The sequence below is a fragment of the Dendrobates tinctorius genome, unplaced genomic scaffold (genome assembly GCF_039654945.1).
Source record: "Dendrobates tinctorius isolate UK_male_01 unplaced genomic scaffold, ASM3965494v1 ptg000035l, whole genome shotgun sequence".
NCBI classification, from domain to species: Eukaryota; Metazoa; Chordata; class Amphibia; order Anura; family Dendrobatidae; genus Dendrobates; species Dendrobates tinctorius.
Window position 1 is genome coordinate 26,036,117 of NW_027361703.1, and position 24,777 is coordinate 26,060,893.

The window sequence follows — 24,777 nt, forward strand, 5'->3', positions numbered from 1 at the left end:
CTGAAATTCTGAACCAGCATTTTGAAACTGATAAGATGGCAGCTGACATTATGACAAAGCCATTGCCACGAGCCAGGTTCCAAGAATTGAGAACCACACTGGGACTAAGAGGATAAGTAGTTGTTGAGTGGGGGTGTTGGAATAATGCATATTGATCTGTATGTATTGCAACAACTACTACTGTACTGTTTTATATATTGTGCATATTGTGAGATTGTTAACAAAGTTCAGTGACAAAAAAAAAACAAAAAAACAGACAGGATGCCCCCTCCTTCTCTTCCCTTCTTGTTGTTGTAATGCTCCCATGCTGCTAGCCACAGCAGATACCAGACTGATCACATTTCATGCTGTAAGCTGTTCAACCTGGATATGAATAAATCTACATTCTGTGTTGCTGACTCTGGATGTTATGCTGATTAATCCGCTGCTAACACTCAATCTAGGCAAACACGATATCCCTGATTTATTAAGTGACACAAAAGTCAAAAATTATGTGGTTGGTGCAGATTTGCACTTTAATTTACACCAAATTCAGTACTTTAATTTCAAATATGTCTGGCTATAGGAGACCAAGCCCATCCAGCTTTGTCTCGCTAAATCTGAGGGTACATCCGCAGAAATTTTCATTACAGAGAAAGCAAGTAAGCTTTCGCTCTAAAGCAGTACATTCATTAATAGCGAAAGAGAAAATCTGCAACTTCTCTGTCTTCAATTGAGCTCAAATTTTCTGGCTACATTAATGAAGTTGTAAGAACACAACCCTCAATGACAATAAAGGCTACTAGAAGGCAGCCTCTAGGTAGGCTTTAGGATGGGTCACGGTTGCCAAGCGGCTTTATTATTTTACTAGAAGAAACTGCAAAACTTTAATTTGTTTATTGGGGAGGCAACCACCTTGTTCCAACTACTGTGTAGCACCTCCATATACTTGGTAGTGCCTTTCAATAACTGCATTCAACTTTAAATGGGCATCAATAGAATTTCACATACCGTATTTTGCGGACCATAAGACACACCGGACCATAAGATGCACCCCAAATTTTGGGGACGAAGATAGCAAAATAGTTTTTTTAATAAAATGGTTGTGTGTAATATAGTCTGCTTTTACAGTAGCTTACTGGGGTGGGGTGACTGTGGTGCAGTGGGGTCCCAGGAGGCAGGGTCGCTGCTGCAGGAAGCTGGTGGCAACGGCAGAAGTGGTGCAATACTGCGGGCCCCGGGCTGGGGATGTTCGGCAGTGAGAGGCTGTAGTGGGCTCTGGGCTTTCAGAAAATGTCATGAGTCCTCGCACTTCCCATACTTTTCACTGCAATTGACTTTGGGAAAATGGCCGCTGGAGGCCGTGCGTACGCAGATTGAGATCTCGGAAGCCAAGATCTCGGGAGACGCCTAAAGTTCACCGCAGTGAAAAGAATGGGAAGTACGGGGAATCCTGACATTTTCTGAAAGCCCGGAGCCCACTGCAGCCTCGCATACCCGAACACCCTCTCCTCCCAGCCTGGGGTCTGCAGCATAGACATACTCCTGCCGCCACCAGCTTCCTACAGCAACAACCCAACCTCCTGGGTTCCTATTCCACCACAGTCACCCTACCCGGTTAGATACATTTGTATTATAAGACACACCCCCATTTTCCCACAACATTTTTTGGGAAAAAAGTGTGTCATATAATGTGAAAAATACAATTAGTTATCTCTGAAGATCATCTTGCAGATTTCAGGATGGTGGGAAGGAAAACACCTCTAGCTGCAGCACAAAAAATGCAGTATTTCTGAAAAGATGGAGTATCAATACATGATACCTTTATTGCAAAGATGATCCACCCTCTTATGGCATTAGCTGAGGCCTTTCTGCAAAGCATTGATGATGAGATAAACAAGTTTGAAATCCATCCTAAGTGTGAGATTAACATTTTCATCTCACAAAAGAAAGTATGTGAATTGTTTAAAAGACCGAACATCATAATATTCTATAGGAACAACCTATGGAACCATCTGAACTAAAGGAGGCATCTTTGCTTTAGCACTATGAATGCTGTAAAATGTATCTTTCAAGCCCTGCTTTTTAAGGAATGCATTTTTGGAGCTTCCAAAAGGAACATAGAAATGAATACAGAGACCTGCAGATACATGACCACCTTTACCCTGACAACGCTGTGCAGTGGGACTCATATACAGGTATGGCATCAATGTAAAATAAATGAATCAGCCTCTAATATAATCTTTACCTATAAAACAATTGAAGCTATCCAACCTATTCACCACCAAACACAGTTTCCCAGTCACTGTTCAGATAGGTGTACTGTTTTCATTCACCGTAAATCTCCCATTTAAGAAGGGCCCACAAGTTCTCTGTAGGGTTTAGGTCAAGTGGGAAGGAGCCATGTCATAATTTTTCATCTTTAAGGCCTTTACTGGCTAGCCAAACAGTGGAGAGCTTTGATGATTGTGATAGAGCATTGTCCTGCATCATGATTTTCTTGAAAGACTCAAACTTTTTGCTGTACCAATGCTTGAAGAAAGTGTTTTCTAAAAACTAGCAGTGGGTTAGGAGTTGAGTTTAGAGTCCCTCTTCAACCCAAAAAGGACCAACCAGCTCATCTTTAATAATACCAACTAGAGTTGAGCGACTTTGGTCAGATCGGGTTTCATGAAACAAAATTAGTTTCAGATGAAACTGGTCCGACTAGGGCAAAAAAAGTCGGCGTTTCGTCCGAAACCCGACCCCAATGCAAGTCAATGGGAAATAAAAGTCGGCATTGAGCGGATGACATATAGGGTATGCCGATACCCTATATTTATTGGAACTGCTGGAAAAGGAATAGAGGCTATTTTAGCTGGAATAGGTTGCGGATACCATGTCACATTTGAAGAGCCCCTGACATGCCAAGACAGCAGAGACTCCCACAAATGATGGCATTTTGTAAACTACACCTCTCAAGGAATTAATCTAGGGAAGCAGTGAGTATTTTTAACCCTCAGGCGATTCACAAACTTGCTTACATTGGACTGAGTAAATTAAATATTACTATTTTTTCAACTAAAATGTTGCTTTGACCCCAAGTTTGCAGTTTTCAAAAGGGGTAATAGGAGAAAACGAACAGTAAAATTTGTTACACAATTTCTCCTGAGTGCAACAATACCCCATAAGTGGTTGAAAACTACTTTTAAGGCACAGTGCAAAGCTCAGAAGGGAAGAAGGAGCCCCATATTACAGTGCAAATTTTGCTGTGCTGGTTTGAGGGTGCCTTGTCACATTGGCAGGGCCCAAGGGGTTCAAGAACAGCAGAAACCCTCATAAGTGACCCCATTTTAGGAACTAAACCACCTCTCAATTAATTCCTCTATGGGTGCAGTGATAATATTGACACCACAGGTGTGTCACAGAACTTCATACCATAGGGTAGTGAGGAAAAAATAATTACTTTTTTACCACAAAAAAATGTTTTAGTCCCATATTTTACATTTTCACACAGGAAAATGGGTAAAAATGGTGCCAAAATGTGTCACACAATTTCTGTTGAACATGGCAATATCCCATATGTGGCTGTACAGTAATGCTTTGCCACACAGCGGAGAACAAATTGTTGTAGAATAGTTTGCAGCCCCATATACAGAGCCCCTAAGTGCCAGAAGAGCAGAATCCACCCTCAAGTGACCCCATTTCGGAAATTACACCCCTGTGGAATTCATTGGGGGGACCACAAATCGAATCTCAAAATGTTTGAAACTGCAAATTTCTGGAAATTCTAATTGAATCTGGTTCTCCGCAGATCAATCCACTCATCTTGAGTTAGAACTAATAATTTTTAATCTATGGACAGGTTTGAAAGTAAAGTGCCAGTCTTTGATAATAAAAACTGAGCCTGACAATATAAAATTTCAAAAAGTTCTAGATAAGATGGCCGCATGGGCAAACATAATGCAGGTAAGGTTTAATGTTGATAAATATAGAGTAAGGCCCCTAGAATGGAGTAATCCTATTGCTGCAAATACTGTACATTAAATAGGAGTATACTCGGGACTAAGGAACAAGAGAAACATTTGGATATTCTGGTTAAAAGTAAGCTAAATAGCAGTACTCAATGTCAAGCAGCAGCTGCAAAAGCAAAAAAGATTTTAGGGTGCACAAAAAGAGAAAATCTAGTGATCCAATTGTATTATTAGCCCTCAATAAATCACTTGTGAGACCAGATTTCAAAAACGGATTCCATTTCTGGGCTCCACATTTTAAAAGGTATATTGCGAAGTTAGAATAAATTCAAATGTGAGAAACTGGATTATTATATGGGATTGAATGTCTCTCCTATAATGAGAGGTTAGAAAAGTTGGACTTGTTTAGCTTAGAAAAAAAGACACCTCAGATATGATCTCTTTTTCATGTATATATACATGTATGATCAATAATAAGGACTGGCATATGACCAATTCTTTTCAAAGACCGTACAAAGGACCAAAGAAAATTCACTACAAAAAGGCAATTTTGGCAGCTAAATAGAAAGGGTTTCTTTACAGTTAGAGCAGTCTTACTATGGAATGTCCTTCTGCAAGAGGTAGTAATTGGCAGTAACACCATTTAAAAAAAAAAATAGATGACTTTCTCACAGCAAATGGCATTGTGGGGTTATAAATAATTTAGCAATAGATAATGGGTAACTGGTGATGAAAGGTTCAACTTGATGGACCTGAGTCTTTTTTTTTTACCTCCCTCCATCCAAAGAAAAACATGCACAAGGAGGGTACAGTTAGGATTAGATATTGGTCGAAAGAGCATTTGGCAGCTAACTATTGGAGGTGTATGAGCACCAATCTTCAAGACATATAGAGTAGACTGCAGTCATTTATCATCTCCCAAGTGTTACACCCTCCACTTGTATAAAACAGAATCAATGCTACCAGGATGCTCAGCAGTTGTGGCTGGCTACGTAAGAATGTTCATCAGTTTATATAGTAAAACATACATTTTCAAACTGTTTAAATAAAACGATAAAGCAAAGGCTATTGGATACTTTGGATCTTAAGGTAGGCCAATTAATTATATATTCAAACTTAAAATGAAGTAGTTCATTTAAACATTTGAAATACGTCATTTCTTTCAATGTGACCTCAAGTGAACACTTACTACCAGACATACAATTGAAATTCAGAGAAAATAGCACAGTTTGAGAGGAACATTATAAAATCAGGTTAAGTGCATCTCTGCTTATTTCATTCCTTAAGTGCACTCTCTACATCAGCTCATTCCATGTAAATCTGACATCGTGATCAATACATTTCAAGACCTGATATACAGAAAGATGTGTATTCGGAGAGTGAAGTCACCACAGTGTTATCTAACAATGGAAGCAGCTCCATTAGTGCCGATAAATACGTCACATCATCTGAACAGAAAGAATGATCTTGTGTATAACCACGGTTCATTAAAATTAGATTCACTGAGAAACAAGCATTACGTCATAGTGTGCTACACTGACTAGTAATGAGCTGTTAATGTGAATGCACAATCTCATTTTGTACTGGACTTCATGGTGCTGTACATTTTTGCTTTCAGGACGATAATGTAATCTGCATTGTTTTGAAATCATGCCACATAAGTTTAGCACTGAACTTTTACCAAAACTTCACAATGAATAAGGCTCTTTCCAAATAACTTTGTTGTACACATTTGTCTTGAACATATGGTATGTTCTAAAGTAACAAATCCAACGTTCATGACTAAGCAGTTGCATTCATGTGTCACGGACTACACACTACGGTATATGTTTAAAAAGAGTGGATGACTACACAATCCAAAATAGTTGAAACAAAGGTTTATCGATGATGCTCTTTTCACATATATTTGGCTGAAGTAATCTATGGGAATTTTAACAGATACGGCAGGAAGAGCTTTTCTACATATATGGAATGTGAACAGTGTAGATATGAGCAAATGAGTTTTGTGCAAATCATGTTTGCTACAAATTTATCTTAAGTTATCAAAGTTTGTGAATCCGAATAATTTGCAATTCATTTTAGTCAAATCGTCATTAGCCACAGCCAAATGACAGCATAAAACAATAAAGAAGGATCACACGACCTAGGGCGCAAGCATTCAGGTCCCTCCATATTACCTTGTAGTTACCCCCGACCAATACCCCAGTCAATCATGAGGGACTACAGTTGTGAGGTCACTGATGAATCATATCCACTATAAAAGCCTAAGTAAGAGATGCTGCTGCCATTTTGTGGGTAATTGCAGATAGGAGAAAGGGTCTTAGAGCTTGGTCACAGAGATATAGTACACATAATGAAGATTAGTGTTTGAGGAGAAATTAATAAATTCAATTACAAGAAATTGATAGCATAGCCTCATATTAGGCCACTTCCTCACGAACTTGTTTGTTTTTTTCTGGATTTCACAGAGAGTCACTCCATGACTTTGAATAACCTTGAATAGACCTCCCCCACATATCTGAGACATAATCCCATTATGTTTTAGAATATGGATGAGGTGAAGTACCTGACCTGTTTTATTTCCCCCTTCCTGGCAGGACATAATGACTTATTGACATTATGAGTGTGGTCTTTGGCAGGTAGGAGCAAGGTCTACCATGATCTTTTCATTGAATGTGTCAAACCATTCCATGTTTTAAAAGAAAAGTTATGTTGTACCTCAATTACACAGCACTCATTGATTTGCACCTGTGTAGTGACTGCTTTTGCCACATCCAGTATTGCTCTACTTTCTGTGTAAGCATTTATTGTTTAAATACATCAAGCCACCATTTATTCTAGATCAGTATGTGAGAAATTAGGGATACACATAGCTCAATGTTCAGCACAAGCTCAGTGGTGGCTGACAGAAAAATGTGAGATGAAGGAAAGAATGACAATTGACTGTACAACATGAAAGAAAACACATGCCACATCATCTACTGCTAAAGCACCACTCCACTGTTTTTTATTGCAGTGCTGGAGTGATGCTACTAAACTAAGCTCCCAAATCCTAGTCTTATACTTATCAGTCGCCATCTTCTTCTGCTATCAGCGCTGCTCCATTCGATCTTCTGCAGGTTGTTACCTGCCGGATTGCTTCAGTATTTGTTAGACGATCCGGAAGTCACAACTCAATGTAAGTTTATGACAGCCAGAACGAGGCTCTCATAGGCTTGCATTCAGACCTTCTGGTCAGAGGTTAAGGTAACAAGATGGCAGACTGAGACTTAAATGGCGCAATAAAGAGCTGAAGACGGCAGCTGGTGCGTATAATACTAGTGTCAGAGAACTTACATTAGTGGTACTGCTCCAGTGCTGAAATGGGTAAAAAATGCAGGAGTGGGGCTTTAAGGATGTGGGAGACTGAAGGGAAAATAGCAGCAGGGGCAAAATTGTACATACTGGCTGTCTGGACAGTAGTAGCAGAACAAGGCCACAGTTACCTGTTGACTCTAGTAGGCGTATTATTTAATCCAAATTAAATATTTTAAGAAATATTATTTTATATTTTTTTAAAAATTCTTATTAATAATATACATAAAAAATAATTAAAAAAAAATCATAAAACGTCTCATTGTGCATTAAACAAGCTGTTAAATAGCACATTTTACCTTCTGTTTGCCCAAAAGCCATATATGTCATGTCACTCGGACATTACTGAGGATGTTCTTGCAATAAAAAGCATAAAAGAGGTTGGATATAGTCCTAGGAGACCTCAGAGAGTCAAACATTTATTTACAGGGAAATTAGATTATTTGGAGCACTTTTAGCCAATTTTCCCAAATCAAACCCAACATGAATTTTGTTAAATTCACTCATCTCTAACAAATTCTAAGGGGCAGAGCTCTATTAAAATACATCTTGGCCTAAAATGTTTCCACTATACACATTTCTATGGGACTTACCAGCATCTCTGTCTCTGTTACAGTAGTCAGGTGAATTTTCAAAGTATACCAGGTCATTGGTCGTTGGTTTGTTAAACCTTTTATTTGCCACTGTAAATCCTGTACCATCTTGATTCATAACAACTTGTATGGCTCCATTGTATTTTTTTCTCAATAAATCTCCAGATTTTCGAAAATCCCCCATAGTCAACCAGCATGTCCTTAAAGTACAAGACCCGCTCACTCCATGGCACTTGCACTCTTTTGTCATAAACCTCTTTACAGCCTGTGGGGGTAAACAGTTTATGATAAGACATCTCACTGTTTGGTTTACTTTATATGTGGAATTAATGTTTGTTGCATATACTACATAAACTACATAATGTACATTTACTACAAAAACTTACACCTAAAACTTTAGAACAGCATATATGCTTGATAATGTTATTGTTCAAGGTGACTGATCTCAGTGCAAGGAATTCTGTTATGTAAAGATCTCAAGATAAATTTACTGCATCACACAAAAGCACTATAAAAGGTGTAAAAAAGTAAATTATATTTTCTAGGTTTGCTCTTGACACCCTAAAATGGCAGGTAAATGAATACCTTTCTTCCAACTCTGTTGTTGTGAACGTTCATGAGGGCTCTTGCATCTTTTCCTTTCTTCTCTCTTGCATCTACAAATGATCTAGCAAATCTGATACCATAGTCTATGTTATCACTGCAGCCACCCCAGTCAAAGCTGCCTCTGCTGTCCTTAGAAGATCCTTTTTTCTTTGGGTCACAGGAGCAGGACTTCAGTTCTCCTTGACTGCAAGCCCTTGTGATAGCAAACACTACTCCAGCAGAGGAGATAGCATACACAAAGGCTGACTCTCGGCTGCCTAAAAATAAATAAAAAATATGTAGTCAGATCATGCAATCATATAATATTTTCTTTCTTGTACCTCTTCTTCCACAATCTGTAACTTTGTATAAAGAGGTTCAAAGGTAACAAAGGATTGAGGAACAGCAGACTTAAGCCCCCGTCACACATAGCGATCTCGCTAGCGAGATAGCTGCTGAGTCACAAGTTTTGTGACGGAACAGCAATCTCACCAGCGAGATCGCTGTGTGTGACACTGACCAGCGACCGGCCCCCTGCCGGTTATCGCTGATCGTCCTGGAATAGCCAAGACATTTTTTTGATCGCTGGTCTCCCGCTGGCCAGCACGCATCGCTGCGTGTGACAGGCGGGAGACCAGCAATCAGCGCGCTGGTAAATAAGGTAAACGCAGGGTTTCTAAGCACCAGGCGGTGCTTAGAAACCCGATGTGTACCTTAGTTACCAGCGTGCTGATGCAGGGAGCTGGTAACTAAAGTACACAGCGACGCTGCGCGCTCGGCATCGCTGGTGCTGATCGTTGGTAAAGCTGCCTGTTTGGCAGCTCACCAGTGATCATGTAGCGACTCACCAGCGATCCTGACAAGTTGATATCATTGTCGGGATTGCTGGTGAGTCGCTATGTGTGACGGGGCCCTTAGAATCTCTATTCTGGTGATCGGTTATAAAGGCTTTGTCAATGAAAATGTTCCATATTACCATATCAAATACTGCTTTAGTTTCAATATTGCTTTTTGAACAGATAAGGAGGTTAAAAATGTTGCTTTATTTTAATTAGAATGGCTATTCTGTGACACATATTGGTTTGCTCACTTTAGAGGTTGACTACACCAATGCTATGAGCTCCATGGAGGATATATGTTGCATGCACGCCACTCAGTATATAAAGGCAATACAAAAGAAACATGAGTTCTTTTTGGAATCCTGGGGACATCTTACTCAGGGCAGCCATTAAATATGATTCTTCACAGTAGAGGGGAGGGAACGGTTTACGGGCACACAGCTATGACACACAGCTATGACATAGTTCTGAGCTGAAGATGATCATAGGGGTTTTATTCAAGTTTCTTTTCATCACACAGAATCATTTCTCTTCATGCAATGCTTCATCAACATATATGAAGTCTCTTTACAGATACAGTGGGTATTCAAACCCCTTTAAATTTTTTACTCTATGTTTCATTGCAGCCATTTGGTAAATTCAAAAAAGTTCTTTTTTTCTCATTAATGTGCACTCTACACCACATGTGGACTGAAAAAAAACAGAAATGTAGAAATTTTTGCAAATTTATTAAAAAAGAAAAAATGAAAAATCACAGTCATAAGTATTCAAACCCTCTGCTCAGTATTGAGTAGAGGCACCCTTTTGAGCTAGTTCAACCATGAGTGATGAGTGTTCTTGAGAATGATGCAACAAGTTTTTCACACCTGGATTTGGGGATCCTCTGCCATTCTTCCTTCCAGATCCTCTCCAGTTCTGTCAGGTTGGATGGTGAACGCTGGTGGGCAGCCATTTTCAGGTCTCTTCAGAGATGCAAAATTGGGTTTAGGCTAGGGCTCTGGCTGGGCCAGTCAAGAATGGTCACAGAGTTGTTCTGAAGTCACTCCTTTGTTATTTTAGCTGAGTGCTTAAGGTCATTGTCTTGTTGGAAGGTGAACCTTCGGCCAAGTCTGAGATCCAGAGCACTCTGGAAGAGGTTTTCATCCAGGATATATCTGTATTTAGCAGCATTCATGTTTCCTTCAATTGCAACTAGTCGTCATGTCCCTGCAGCTGAAAACACCCCCATAGCATGATGCTGCCACCACCATGTTTCACTGTTGGGATTGTATTGGGCAGGTGATGAACAGTGTCTGGTTTTCTCCACACATACTGCTTAGAATTATCACCAAAAAGTTCTATCTTTGACTCCTCAGACCAAAGGATCTTATTTCTCATAGTCTGGGAGTCCTTCATGTGTTTTTTAGCAAACTATGTGGGCTTTCATATGTTTGGCACTGAGAGGCTTTCATCAGGCTACTCTGCCATAAAAGCCCGACTGGTGGAGGGCTGCAGTGAGAGTTGACTTTGTGGAACTTTCTCCCATCTCCCTACTGCATCTGTTGAGCTCAGCCACAGTGATCTTGGGGTTCATCTTTACCTCTCTCACCAAGGCTCTTCTCCCATGATTGCTCAGTTTGGCTGGATGGCCAGGTCTAGGAAGACTTCTGGAGGTCCCAAACTTCTTCCATTTAAGGATTATGGAGGCCACTGTGCTCTTAGGAACCTTGAGTACTGCAGAAATTCTTTTGTAACCTTGGCCAGATCTGTGCCTTGCCACTATTCTGTCTGAGCTCCTTGGCCAGTTCCTTTGACCTCATGATTCTCACTTGGCCTGACATGCACTGTGAGCTGTGAGGTCTTATATACACAGGTGTGTGCCTTTACAAATTAAGTCCTATCAGTTTAATTAAACACAGCTGGACTCCAATGAATGAGCAGAACCATCTCAAGGAGGATCACAAGGAAATGGACAGCATGTGACTTAAATATGAGTGTCTGAGCAAAGGGTCCGATTACTTATGGTCATATATCAGTTTTTCTTTTTTAATACATTTTTAAAATTTCTAAATTTCTGTTTTTTTTCAGTCAAGATGGGTTGCAGAGTGTACATTAATGAGAAAAAAAATGAACTTTTTTGAATTTACCAAATGGCTGCAAGGAAACAAAGAGTGAAAAATTTAAAGGGGTCTGAATACTTTCATAGAATCATAGAATCGTAGAGTTGGAAGGGACCTCCTGGGCCATCTGGTCCAACCCCCTGCTCAAAGCAGGATTAGCTAAATCATACCCACTGTAACTTCTCTACACACACAGTGTCTTAATGCAAGCAGAACTGTATCATTCTTATGCAGTGAGGTGGGGGTAGGGGTTGGGGTATGAGTCTGGTGCTGGAGCTTTCTCACTTCTATCTTGAGGTAATAAAGATGTTACTGGCTGTCCTGACTGCTTATTTGATTACAGCAATCACTTCTCTGGAAGAACACACACCTTACTCTTGGATTTCTCAGACACAATAACAACTTTCCTAGTATACACTGGGACTGACCTAACCACTCCCAGTCTGCAATAACCATTTAACCCCTATAGTTGCTGAATGATTCTAAATCAACAGTGCAGTTTCTATCTGTCACACATAGCTTAATTCCTGCTTTGTTAAAACATAGAGCCCTATTACTTTTCTACAGCCACTAATGGGAAGATCTCACTGCATATACACTTTTATAGTTTTCATTGAAGGGGTTGTCCTGTGAAAGCAAGTGATCACCTATCCATTGGATAGGTTAAAACTTGTTGCATGGTAGTGGTCTGACTACTAAGATTTGCACTGATGGACATAACAAAGAACATTTATTGCTATTAAAATAGAGCGGAAGTGTGCATGCGAAGACCTGTTTTTCATTCATTCCCTAGGGAGCTGCCAAGTGCTGGGCTCAACTTTTCCAGCATCTCCGTATAGAATAAATGGGTGGTGGTAAGGTGTCCAAGCTGCAGATCTATTTTGTAACGGTGATAAAAGTTTCCTGTCAGGGAGAATAATTCCCCAGTCTAACAATCGGTGCGGGTCTCAGCAATCAATAGGACACCCACCATTCCTCAAGTTATCATCTAACCTGTGGATAAGTGATTATTGGCTAATTATTTCAAAGAAAAAAATTGACCATATCCAACTGGAAATTATCTCCCAATCCCCTCATACCATGCACTGTCCTCCCTCCCCCACTGCATCTAGCGCACTCTCTGATTTTGAACCAGTAACAAAAGAAGAAGTAATCAGGCTTCTTGCATCTTCTCGCCCTACCACTTAGAATCATAGAATTGTAGAGTTGGAAGGGACCTCCTGGGCCATCTGGTCCAACCCCCTGCTCAAAGCAGGATTCGCTAAATCATTCCAGTCAGATGTCTGTCCAGCCTCTGTTTGAAGACTTCCATTGAAGGAGAACTCACCACTTCTCGTGGCAGCTTGTTCCACTCATTGATCACTCTAACTGTCAAAAAGTTTTTTCTAATATCTAATCTGTGTCTCCTCCCATTCAGTTTCATCCCATTGCTTCTAGTCTTTCCTTGCGCAAATGAGAATAAAGTTGATCCTTCTACAATGTTACAGCCCTTTAGATATTTGTAGACAGCTATTAAGTCTCCTCTCAGTCTTTTGCAAACTAAACAATCCCAAATCCTGCAACCTTTCCTCATAAGACTTGCACTAGTGACCCCATTCCATCACATCTCCTCCAGTCCCTTTCCCCTGCTGTCACCACTCACCTAAAATATTTAACCTCTCTCTCTCTTCCAGTATCTTTCCTTCCACATTTAAGCATGCCATCTTACAGCCATTACTTAGAATCATAGAATCGTAGAGTTGGAAGGGACCTCCTGGGCCATCTGGTCCAACCCCCTGCTCAAAGCAGGATTCGCTAAATCATCCCAGTCAGATGTCTGTCCAGCCTCTGTTTGAAGACTTCCATTGAAGGAGAACTCACCACTTCTCGTGGCAGCCTGTTCCACTCATTGATCACTCTAACTGTCAAAAAGTTTTTTCTAATATCTAATCTGTGTCTCTTCCCATTCAGTTTCATCCCATTGCTTCTAGTCTTTCCTTGTGCAAATGAGAATAAAGTTGATCCTTAAAAAACCATCCCTCGACCAAAACTGTACCGCTAACTATTCACCTGTCTCTAATCTTCCCTTCATCTCTAAACTCCTGGAATGCCTGGTCCACACCGGTCTTATCCACTATCTCTCAGATAACTCTCTCCTCGACCCTCTACAATCCGGTTTCCGCTCTCTACACTCTATTGAAACTGCCCTCACTAAAGTCTCTAATGATCTTCTAACTGCTAAATCTAATGGTCACTACTCCATGCTAATTCTCTTGGACCTCTCTGCAGCATTCGACACTGTGGATCATCAGCTTCTCCTCACTATGCTCCGTTCCATTGGCCTCAAGGACACTGTTCTCACTTGGCTCTCCTCCTATTTCTATGACCGCTCCTTTAAGGTATCTTTTGCTGGCTCCTCCTCCTCTCATCTTCTCCTTACTGTTGGGGCTCCTCTAGGATCGGTTCTAGGCCCCCTTATTTTCTCTTTGTATACTGCCCCTATTGGTCAAGCAATCAGTAGATTTCGGTTCCAGTACCATCACTATGCTGATGACACCCAATTATACATTTCTCCTAATATCACGCCTGCCTTTTTGGAAAACACCAGTGATTGTCTTACCGCTGTCTCTAACATCATGTCCTCTCTCTATCTGAAACTGAACCGGTCAAAAACTGAACTTCTCGTGTTTCCTCCCTCTACTAACCTACCTATGCCCGAAATTGCCATTTCTGTGTTTGGTTCCACCATTACTTCCCAGCAACATGCCCACTGTCTTGGGGTCATACTTGATTCCGAGCTTTCATTCACTGGCTCGCTCTTGTTATCTGCACCTCAAAAACATTTCTATAATTTGACCCTTTCTTACTTTCGACTCTGCAAAAACTCTTACTGTTTCTCTTATTTATTCTCGTCTGGACTATTTTAACTCTCTACTAATCGGTCTCCCTCTTACCAAACTCTCCCCTCTCCAATCCATCCTGAATGCTGCAGCCAGGATCATATTCCTCACCAGTCATTATACCGATGCCTCTAACTTGTGCCAGGCATTACACAGGCTACCCATCTACTCCAGAATTCAGTATAAACTTATTACCCTCACCCACAAAGCACCAAATGGCTGCAATCAAACAGAGTGAAAAATGTAAAGGGGGGGGAATCCAGTACAAACTTATTACCCTTACCCACAAAGCCCTCCATGGCTCAGCACCACCCTACATCTCCTCCCTCGTCTCAGCCTACCACCCTACCCGTGCCCTCCGTTCTGCTAATGACCTGAGGTTAACATCCTCATTAATCAGAACCTCCCACTCCCGACTCCAAGACTTTTCACGTGCTGCGCCAATTCTTTGGAATGCACCACCCAGGTTAATACGATTAATCCCCAATCCCCACAGTTTTAAGCATGCCCTAAAAACGCGTTTGTTCATAATGGCCTATCGCTTCAACGCATTAACCTAAATATCCCTGTGTGGCTCATTCAAAAATTTTTACCATAACCAGGTTCCTCGCATCATGTTCTCACATGCTTTTTTCATTTAATAGCCCTTTGTGTCTGTACTGTTACATATTTACACTGTTAACTGGTTCATGTAGCAACAGGAACACCCAATTCTTACACTAGAGTTGGTGCAAACAATAAAAGCAATTGTTACCATCCACCTTTCGTGCCTCCTCTTTTTCCTTATAGACTGTAAGCTTGTGAGTAGGGCCCTCATTCCTCTTGGTATCTGTTTTGATCTACGTGTTTATTGCTATGCTATGCTGTAATGTCTATTGTCTGTAGAAGTCCCCTCTATAATGTAAAGTGCTGCGGAATTATTATTACTTGTTTTCATTGGACACACTCTTCACATTCAATGGTGGATGTATAAAATTTCCATTGAGTGAGCTACCACTAGTGGTGGCTGGAAGTAGCTAGGTTTACCATGCACTGTATAAAGGGAAGGCAAGCTGTGATTCAGGGGAAATTTAATGTATCTATTCTAGTTGTATGGTGTAAATACACTGAAAAATATAGAGTTTGGTGCTCAAAAGGAGCATCATCTTTAATGAAACATCTGCTCTACTTTTTCAGCATTCAAGTCAAGTAATGTTGGAAAGAATTCACAGTCATACAAGTGTGACTTGAATTTAGAAAAATCCTACACCTTTCTCATTAGAAATGTGCTGGAAAAGGACCTAACATTTTTAGACTGTGCCAGATTTATCAACAGGATACACTCTTCAACAAATTTGTTACCTGTGGAGGAGTGGAGATATTGGCACAGTGCACTATTACAAGCAGAACTTCTATAAAGACCTATTACAACTTTACTCTGAACATTAATGTATGAAAAACTATTACACTCTTAAGAGCGCTCAGTAAGGCCTCTTTCACACATCAGGTTTTCGCCGTCAGGCGCGATCCGGCGCTTTTGACAGAAACCAGATCCGGCGAAATGCAATGCCGGATCCGGTTTCCCCCCCATTGACTTGCATTTGCGCCGGATCGCGCCGGATGGCCATGCGTTTCATCCGGTTTTCGCCGGATCCGGCAATGTGTCGCAATGTGTCGCGATCCGGCGTCTGGAAAAAACGTCTACTGTAACGTTTTTTGTCTCCGGCGAAAAAGCCGGACACGCCGGATCCGGCGCGTCCGGCTTTTTCACACAATGAAAGCCTATGAGCGCCGCAATGCGCCATGCTCAGTAGCTCTGCCCACAGGAGATATATAAAAGCAAGACAATGGGACCCTCAGCCACACCCAACATGCCACCCAAGACAGCAACCAGGCGCAGGAGAAGGCAGCAGACATCTGCAGCAGCAGCACCATCAGCAACACCCCAAATGGAGCAGCATGCTGAACGGGAGGGGAGTCCAGAAGCAGATGAGAGACGGTAATTATCAAATCCCCCATTCCTCCAAACTAGGGCCATGGAATATCAAGATATTCATTGGCCCTTTGTTTCTCTTTATTCAACAGCCGCCAAAGAGATGCAGCAGCAGCACCATCAGCAACACCCCAAATGGAGCAGCATGCTGAACGGGAGGGAAGTCCAGAAGCAGATGAGAGACGGTAATTATCAAATCCCCCATTCCTCCAAACTAGGGCCATGGAATATCAAGATATTCATTGGCCCTTTGTTTCTCTTTATTCAACAGCCGCCAAAGAGATGCAGCAGCAGCAGCAGCAGAAATGGCATCACTGGCAGCAGCAATACCCACAGCCATGGAGTCTGGCCATCAACAGGACAGCACATCTTCTTCTGGGAGCCCTCCCTCGCATCGTCAGCGTTTGACGGTAAGTTTTTATTTCCAAAATCCATCATCTCTGTAATATATGTCTATTCATTGCCTTTTATTTCAAAACAGGAATCACAAGATGAAGAGGAGCTCCCAGAAGAAGAAGGAAGGGGTGGACAGACGCTTGGAGTGGGCTCACAATTCGTAAGTTTTTTGCATCAAACGCAGAAACACAACATCACACTACACACAACACATAGAAAACAATGTTCTGCAGACCACACACAGCAAACAAATGCCTACATCCAAACTCATAACATTTTTTGTTTTCTTCTCTAGTCTTCCCAATCTGGTGCTCGGCCAAGAGGTCCTCGCAGTGCCTCCCAGGGTCGTCGGCGACAGCAACGTGGCGGTCACCAGCGTGTAAGTATAAATATTTTTGCTTTGTTTTTTGGCACTTTTTATTTCATTTCTTTTGTGGAGGCTAATTATGTTATTTTTGTCTTTTTCTTTAACAGCCTTCACAGCGTGCTCCCGACTCTGACGGTGAGGATGGAGGGATTGATGTGGACCGCCTCATCGATCTCGTCAGAGAAAGGGAGCCGCTCTGGAATATGGCTGACCGCCGCCACGCTGACCTGATCATTACCCGACGACTCTGGGAGGAAATCTGTTCTCTCCTTGTGGGCCGCTGGGAGGACCTCGAAGCTCGGGACCAGATTAAAGAGCGTAAGTATATACAGTAACGGTTGCTTCATGTAAACCAGTGTTTCCCGAACTCCAGTCCTCGTGGTCCCCACGGATCATGTGTTCAGGATTTCTATTTACTATTGAAATCCTGAAAACATGACCCCTGGGGACCATGAGGACTGGAGTTTGTGAAACACTGATGTTGTATACTAACCACTCCTTTCTCGTTTCAGGGAACAGAATTGTGAATCGGTGGCGGTCTGTGAGGGATCGTTTCAAGAAGGAGTTCAATAAAGAGATGCGGGCCCCGAGTGGATCTGGAGGACGCAGGAGCAAGTACAAGTACGCACAAGCCCTGTCGTTCCTCCGGGAAACAATGCTCACCAGAAGGTAAATATTACACACCACATGTGAAAAAGATGTAACTTTTTTTTTTCAGCCAGGGCCATACCATGTCAGTATTTTAATTGTTTTTTTTTCTCTTTATTCCACAGCACGGTGAGCAGCACTCGGGAGCCTGCACGATTGGACCCTTCTGAGGCGATCCCTGAGGAGACCGGCACCGAGGGACACTTCGACCGCCCCGGTACATCTGCACCTTCCCTGCCTTCCCACACATTCGACCCATCTGTCCCATCCACCAGCACAGGAGCATCGTGGCCGCCTACATTACATGAAGCTGCTGGTGAGGAGATCGCTTTCCCTTTACCCCACCCTTCTGCCCCTGCCGCCTCTAGTACACCTGCGGGTACTGGGCGGCAGCGGCAGAGGGGTCAGGAAAAGAGTTATGCGCAAGAGTTATTGCATCTGAATGCATCTTTCCAGAACTGTCTCAAAGTCTTGTCAGAGCAAATCTCCGCAGGCTTTCAGCAGATCAACTCCAGCATTCTGGAGGTGAAGACACTTCTGCAAACCATGCATTCAAAAGCAAGATCTTCGCCAAACCACACCTTTTTCAGGTCTGTTGTGGAGCGCATGGAAACGCTCTCTCCTGCCCAGCAGATGCATGTAAGGCCTGTTTCACACTTCCGTTTTTTCAAATCCGTCAAAATCCGTTGTTTTCCGTAAAAAAACGGATCCGCCATTTTTTGCAGGATCCGTTTTTTTTGTCCCATAGACTTCCATTACGGTTACCGCGGATCCGTCAAAAAAACGGATCCGTTTTAAAAAAACGGATCCGTTTGCATCAGTTTCCGTCAAAAAAACGGAAACGGATCCGTTTGGCGGACACAAAAACGGAAGTGTGAAACAGGCCTAATGCATTCGTGCCACGGTGCTCTACAGCAGGTTACCTCCCAACCTCCACCTCCCACCACTGTAGTTCCTCCACCTGCACCCCCTCCAGCCACTTTCCATCCTCCCCCTCCTATTACATCTGCACTCCCTCCAGCCACTTTTCATCCTCCCCCTCCTACTACATACCAGCAACCTGCCCAGTACCAGCAACCTCCCCAGTACCAGCAACCTCCCCAGTACCAGTCATCTCCCCACTTCCAGCAACCTGCCCCGTACCAAACTCCTTCCCCGTACCAAACTCCTTCCCCGTACCAAACTCCTTCCCCATACAACTTTCCATCAACATCATCTGCTCCTACAGTCCCTGCCCAACCCTCCACTCCACCACCCACCACCTCTTCTGCTTCCCACATGTCCACCCATTCTGTAGTTTTTTCCACACCTTCACCTCTAACTGTTCCTTCCCCACCACGATCCCAGTCCTCTCTCCACACACCCAGTGTCGAAGTGTCCCGCAGCCCCTCCAGCAGTATTTCCACCCCACAATACACAGATTTGTAATGTGTGTTTTTTAATAAAAATGCCCATTGGGTTTAAAACCTTTATTTAAAAAGTTTTTTGCACTTTAAAAACATTTTACAAAAAAAAAAAAATTTTAAATAAAAGTTAAATTATCGTTTCACAATGGTTGTCTGTCTTTTCTTTCTGCGGCGAACTATGTTTAAAAAAAAGGTTAAATACAGGGTATTTCAAAGGTAAAAAGGTATTCAAAACCAGGTATAACTGTGGGTAAATTTTAGCTTTTTGCCACAGTTGTGTTCCTGGTTGTGTTTGAAGCAAAGTATTTCACCTAAAAAGTTGTGTTTATTGTTGGTGATTTCCTAACAATGTACACAACTTTTGTTAAAAGGTGAAATACTTTGCATAAAACACAACCAGGTACACACCTGTGGCCTAAAGCTAAAAATAGTAGACCATGACAAGATAGCCAACTTTGGTTGGCAAAGGTATATACTGTTGGTCCAGAAGGTACACAAGTTTGGTTAGGGCACAAATCTTTCACACTCTGTCATCCTGCCAGTGTACTCTGCCTTGAGGGGCCACAAGGGTCAATTTTAAAAACCGGATCCGGCGTAATCCGTCGAAAAAACGGATAGAAAAACGGATGAACCGGATGAGACGGATCCGGTTTTGTCTGTCAAGAACAAGACGGATCCGGCAGAAAACCGGATCCGGCACATCAGGTTTTACAAAACATTTGCCGGATCCGGCATTCCGGCACGACGCCGGATCGCGCCTGACGCCGAAAACCTGATGTGTGAAAGTAGCCTAAGGCATAGTACCCTTTGCAATAGGGCCCTATGATTTCTGTGAACATCCCTGGTGACATGTAAAACTTCAGAAAATAACACTATTAAACAAGAACATGTTTTTCAAGGATTTGAGTGCCTCAAACGACAAAAGTACCGTACTTAGGAAAATGCAATGTCACACCAGAAAACAACTAGGTGGAAAAAGAATTGAAATTATACATTTTGCAGACACAAAATTGAAACCAGTGTACCTAAACACTGTCCAAGTATTTGACTTATTATCCAAAACTGCAATACAGATCGAATAAAGGAAATATGAGAGCAAAGCACAAATATACCAAGAAAAATGATGTGTTATGTGACTAGCGGAATTTACAAAAATCCTTTCAGTGAACAAATAAAGCATTTTTAAACCCTAGCAACACTATTGGGTTTGGACTATGCCCACTGACTAAATATTAAATTTTAATATAGAAAATATTGCAAAAAATGTCAAACGTTTAGACAATAGTTACAATTGTCAAAAAAAGCTTGTCCAAACTTACTATATTGATGACAACACATAGATTGGAACTGTGCCGTCCGACTCTTTTCTCTTTTAACATAAATTAATTTCCTGAGCTTACAATAGCTGATCGATAGTGTTGGAACCCCACCAATCTAATATTTGTCACCTATCCTATGGATCAGCTGTTTTTAGCTCCAGCAGCAACCAGATGTTAAAAGTGAATGGAGTCGAACAGCCCAGTTCAAGTGAGATGTGAATTACATCTATCTTTCAAGTATTGATAACCTCAACATGAGTTTTCAGGAAATCACATTCATTTTGCTTGAAATGTTAAGTGCAACAAAGTTGCAGCATAAAAAAAGCAGTGGAAATAAAAGAAGCATTTAAGCTCCATGAGAAAACAGCCTTAGTAGTCAGATATGGCATTACAAGATTCCAAGGAATATATTTTGAGAGGAACCCCAGCAGAAAGTGTTTATTTTCCATGCTGTGTCACAACAGGTGTGTGATTCTCTGTTCTGATGAGACGAATATAGACCTCCTCTTTAGTGATAATTCTAAGCGGTATGTGTGGAGAAAACCAGGCACTGCTCATCACCTGCCCAATACAATCCCAACAGTGAAACATGGTGGTGGCAGCATCATGCTATGGGGGTATTTTGCAGCTGCTGGGACAGGATGACTGGTTGCAATTGAAAGAAGCATGAATGCAGCCAAGTACACAGATATCCTGGATGAAAACCTCTTCCACAGTACTCTTGACCTCAGACTTGGCCGAAGGTTCACCTTTCAACAAGACAATGACCCTAAGCACGCAGCTAAAATAACAAAGGAGTGGCTTCAGAACAGCTCTGTGATTATTTTACTGGCCCAGCTAGAGCCCTGACCTCAACCCAATTGAGCATTTCTGGAGAGACCTGAAAATGGCTGCCCACCAGCGTTCACCATCCAACCTGATGGAACTGGAGAGGATCTGGAAGGAAGAATGGCAGAGGATCTCCAAATCCAGGTGTGAAAAATGTGAAAAACTTGTTGCATCATTACCAAGAAGACTCATGGCTGAACTAGCTCAAAAGGGTGCATCTACTCAATACTGAGCAAAGGGTCTGAATACTTATGACCATGTGATATTTCAGTTTTTCTTTTTTAATAAGTTTTACTCCAATGACAGAGTGGAACCATCTCAAGGAGGATCACAAGGAAATGGACAGCATGTGACTTAAATATGAGTGTCTGGGCAAAGGGTCTGAATACTTATGACCATGTGATATCAGTTTTTCCTTTTTAATACATTTGTAAAAATTTCTACATTTGTTTTTTCAGTGAAGATGGGGTGCAGAGCGTACATTAATGAGAAAAAAATGAACTTTTTTGAATTTACCAAATGGCTGCAATGAAACAAAGAGTAAAAAATTTAAAGGGGTCTGAGTACTTTCTGTACCCACTGTATGGCCAGACTTTTTGTAAAGGATACTAATAGAGGTTGTAATCATGACACAATCCCTTTACTCTGCTAAAATGACAAGTAATATGTGTAATGACAGCAAATATTTATTTAGCACTATATGGACAATATGGGAAGCATGACATTGCCCACAACAATTTAGTTTACAAATTAGAAATAATTATTCAACTATAAAAACAAATGGATCTTCACCAACTTACTGCGCAAAATTAGTTTTCCAAATAAGCTTTGATCTCGTTCATGTGTGTTGCAATTCCAGCGATGATGTCGAAACTGATGCTGACACTCTGCTGTCCACTCACTCACCCCTACACCAATAGCATGAATGATTTCAGGATAGCGCTGACACAGTTGCCTCTGCCGAGTTACCAAACCAGGCACATTATTGCACATTACTCGGGATGAAGCAGAAGAGGAACCAACTGCACCCATGTACCTGCCCAAAGAAAAAAAAACATATCAAATAATTAAATATAAGGATACATAAGACCTATCTTGTGTCAGAAAGTCACACAAACTTAAAGGGGTTTTCCCATAAGCAAAGGTCATTTCAATCAATAAATTTTGGAATAAAAATAAGTTTCACAATTGAATGCGTTAAATAAACGTTCCTGTGCTGAGATAACCTTATAAATGTGCCCCTGCTGTGTACAGTGTAATGGCTGTGTCTGACCGTGCAGGAACATGGTCTGATCATACCACAGCTCCTGGGCAGTGGAAGATGCAAAATAGTATACAGACAGGATAGCATGGGATCACAGCTGGTTCTTTTTTTTAATGTAAAATCAGCTGTGATGCCATGCTGTAATGTCTGTATACGAGTTTAGTTAGAATCAATAGTTCTACATGTTTACACTCACTGGCCACTTTATTAGGTACACCTGTCCAACTGTGTGTTAAGACTTAATTTCTAATCAGCCAATCACATGGCGGCAACTCAGTGCATTTAGGCATGTAGACATGGTCAAGACAATCTCCTGCAGTTCAAACCGAGCATCAGTATGGGGAAGAAAGGTGATTTGAGTGCCTTTGAACGTGGCATGATTGTTGGTGCCAGAAGGGCTGGTCTGAGAATTTCAGAAACTGCTGATCTACTGGGATTTTCACGCACAACCATCTCTAGGGTTTACAGAGAATGGTCCGAAAAAGAAAAAAAATCCAGTGAGCGGCAGTTCTGTGGCCGGAAATGCCATGTTGATGCCAGAGGTCAGAGGAGAATGGGCAGACTGGTTCGAGCTGATAGAAAGGCAACAGTGACTCAAATTGCCACCCGTTACAACCAAGGTAGGCAGAAGAGCATCTCTGAACGCACAGTGCGTCGAACTTTGAGGCAGATGGGCTACAGCAGCAGAAGACCACACTGGGTACCACTCCTCTCAGCTAAGAACAGGAAACTGAGGCTACAATTTGCACAAGCTCATCGAAATTGGACAGTAGAAGATTGGAAAAACGTTGCCTGGTCTGATGAGTCTCGATTTCTGCTGCGACATTCGGATGGTAGGGTCAGAATTTGGCGTAAACAACATGAAAGCATGGATCCATCCTGCCTTGTATCAACGGTTCAGGCTGGTGGTGGTGGTGTCATGGTGTGGGGAATTTTTTCTGGGCACTCTTTGGGCCCCTTGGTACCAATTGAGCATCGTTGCAATGCCACAGCCTACCTGAGTATTGTTGCTGACCATGTCCATCCCTTTATGACCACAATGTACCCAACATCTGATGGCTACTTTCAGCAGGATAACGCGCCATGTCATAAAGCTCGAATCATCTCAGATTGGTTTCTTGAACATGACAATGAGTTTACTGTACTCAAATGGCCTCCTCAGTCACCAGATCTCAATCCAATAGAGCATCTTTGGGATGTGGTGGAACGGGAGATTCGCATCAGGGATGTGCAGCCGACAAATCTGCGCCAACTGTGTGATGCCATCATGTCAATATGGTCCAAAATCTCTGAGGAGTGCTTCCAGCACCTTGTTGAATCTCTGCCACGAAGAATTGAGGCAGTTCTGAAGGCAAAAGGGGGTCCAACCCCTTACTAGCATGGTGTACCTAATAAAGTGGCCAGTGAGTGTATATGTTCATACATTGGTCTCTCAAGTGACAATATTAATTGAAAGAAAAAAATAAATAGATGCAAAACCAAATATTACAGTACAGAAAAGGTGCACACCAAGAGATACACATCAATAATTTTCATTATTAAACACCATGTTACTCCATGATTAAACACAATTAGAATCATGACCACCTCATAGACATATACAGTTGTGCTCAAAAGTTTACATACCGTGGCAGAATTTTTGCTTTCTTGGCCTTTATTCAGAGAATATGAATGATAACACCAAAACTTTGTCTCCACTCATGGTTAGTGGTTGGTGAAGCCATTTATTGTCAAACTACTGTGTTTTCTCTTTTCAAATCATAATGACAACCCAAAACATCCTAATGACCCTGACTAAAAGTCTACATACCCTGGTGATTTTGTCCTGATAACATGCACAGAAGTTGACACAAATGGGTTTGAATGGCTACTAAAGGTAACTTCCTCACCTGTGACCTGTTTGCTTGTAATCAGTGTGTGTGCATAAAGGCTGAGTGAGTTTCTGGGTTCTAGACCGACTCTTGGATGTTTTGGGTTGTCATTATGATTTAAAAAGAGAAAACAGTAGTTTGACAATAAATGGCTTCACCCAACCACTAACCATGAGTGGAGAAAAAGTTTTGGTGTTATCATTCATATTCTCTGAAAAAAGGCCAAGAAAGCAAAAATTCTGCCTGAGCATATAAACTTTTGAGCACATCTGTATATGATGAAAAAATAAGAGTACAATCTATATATATAAACGCCTTATCGTGTCTGTCTGTAACCGAAATTGCGGGCCGCTGATTGGTCGTGGACGCCAGGCCCCCGCCAGGCCGCAACCAATCAGCAACAGGCGCAGCTGTTTGTAACGGTA

General features: G+C 41.8%; 1 protein-coding gene across 1 annotated transcript in view; it reads right to left on the reverse strand.

Annotated features, from left to right (window-relative positions):
• WNT2 (Wnt family member 2) overlaps nt 1-24,777 on the reverse strand; it is a 180,947-nt gene that overhangs the window by 82,095 nt on the left and 74,075 nt on the right. Inside the window, 3 exon segments of the mRNA XM_073573351.1 lie at nt 7,880-8,144; nt 8,465-8,742; nt 22,018-22,253. Coding sequence (XP_073429452.1) covers nt 7,880-8,144; nt 8,465-8,742; nt 22,018-22,253 — 779 coding nt within the window.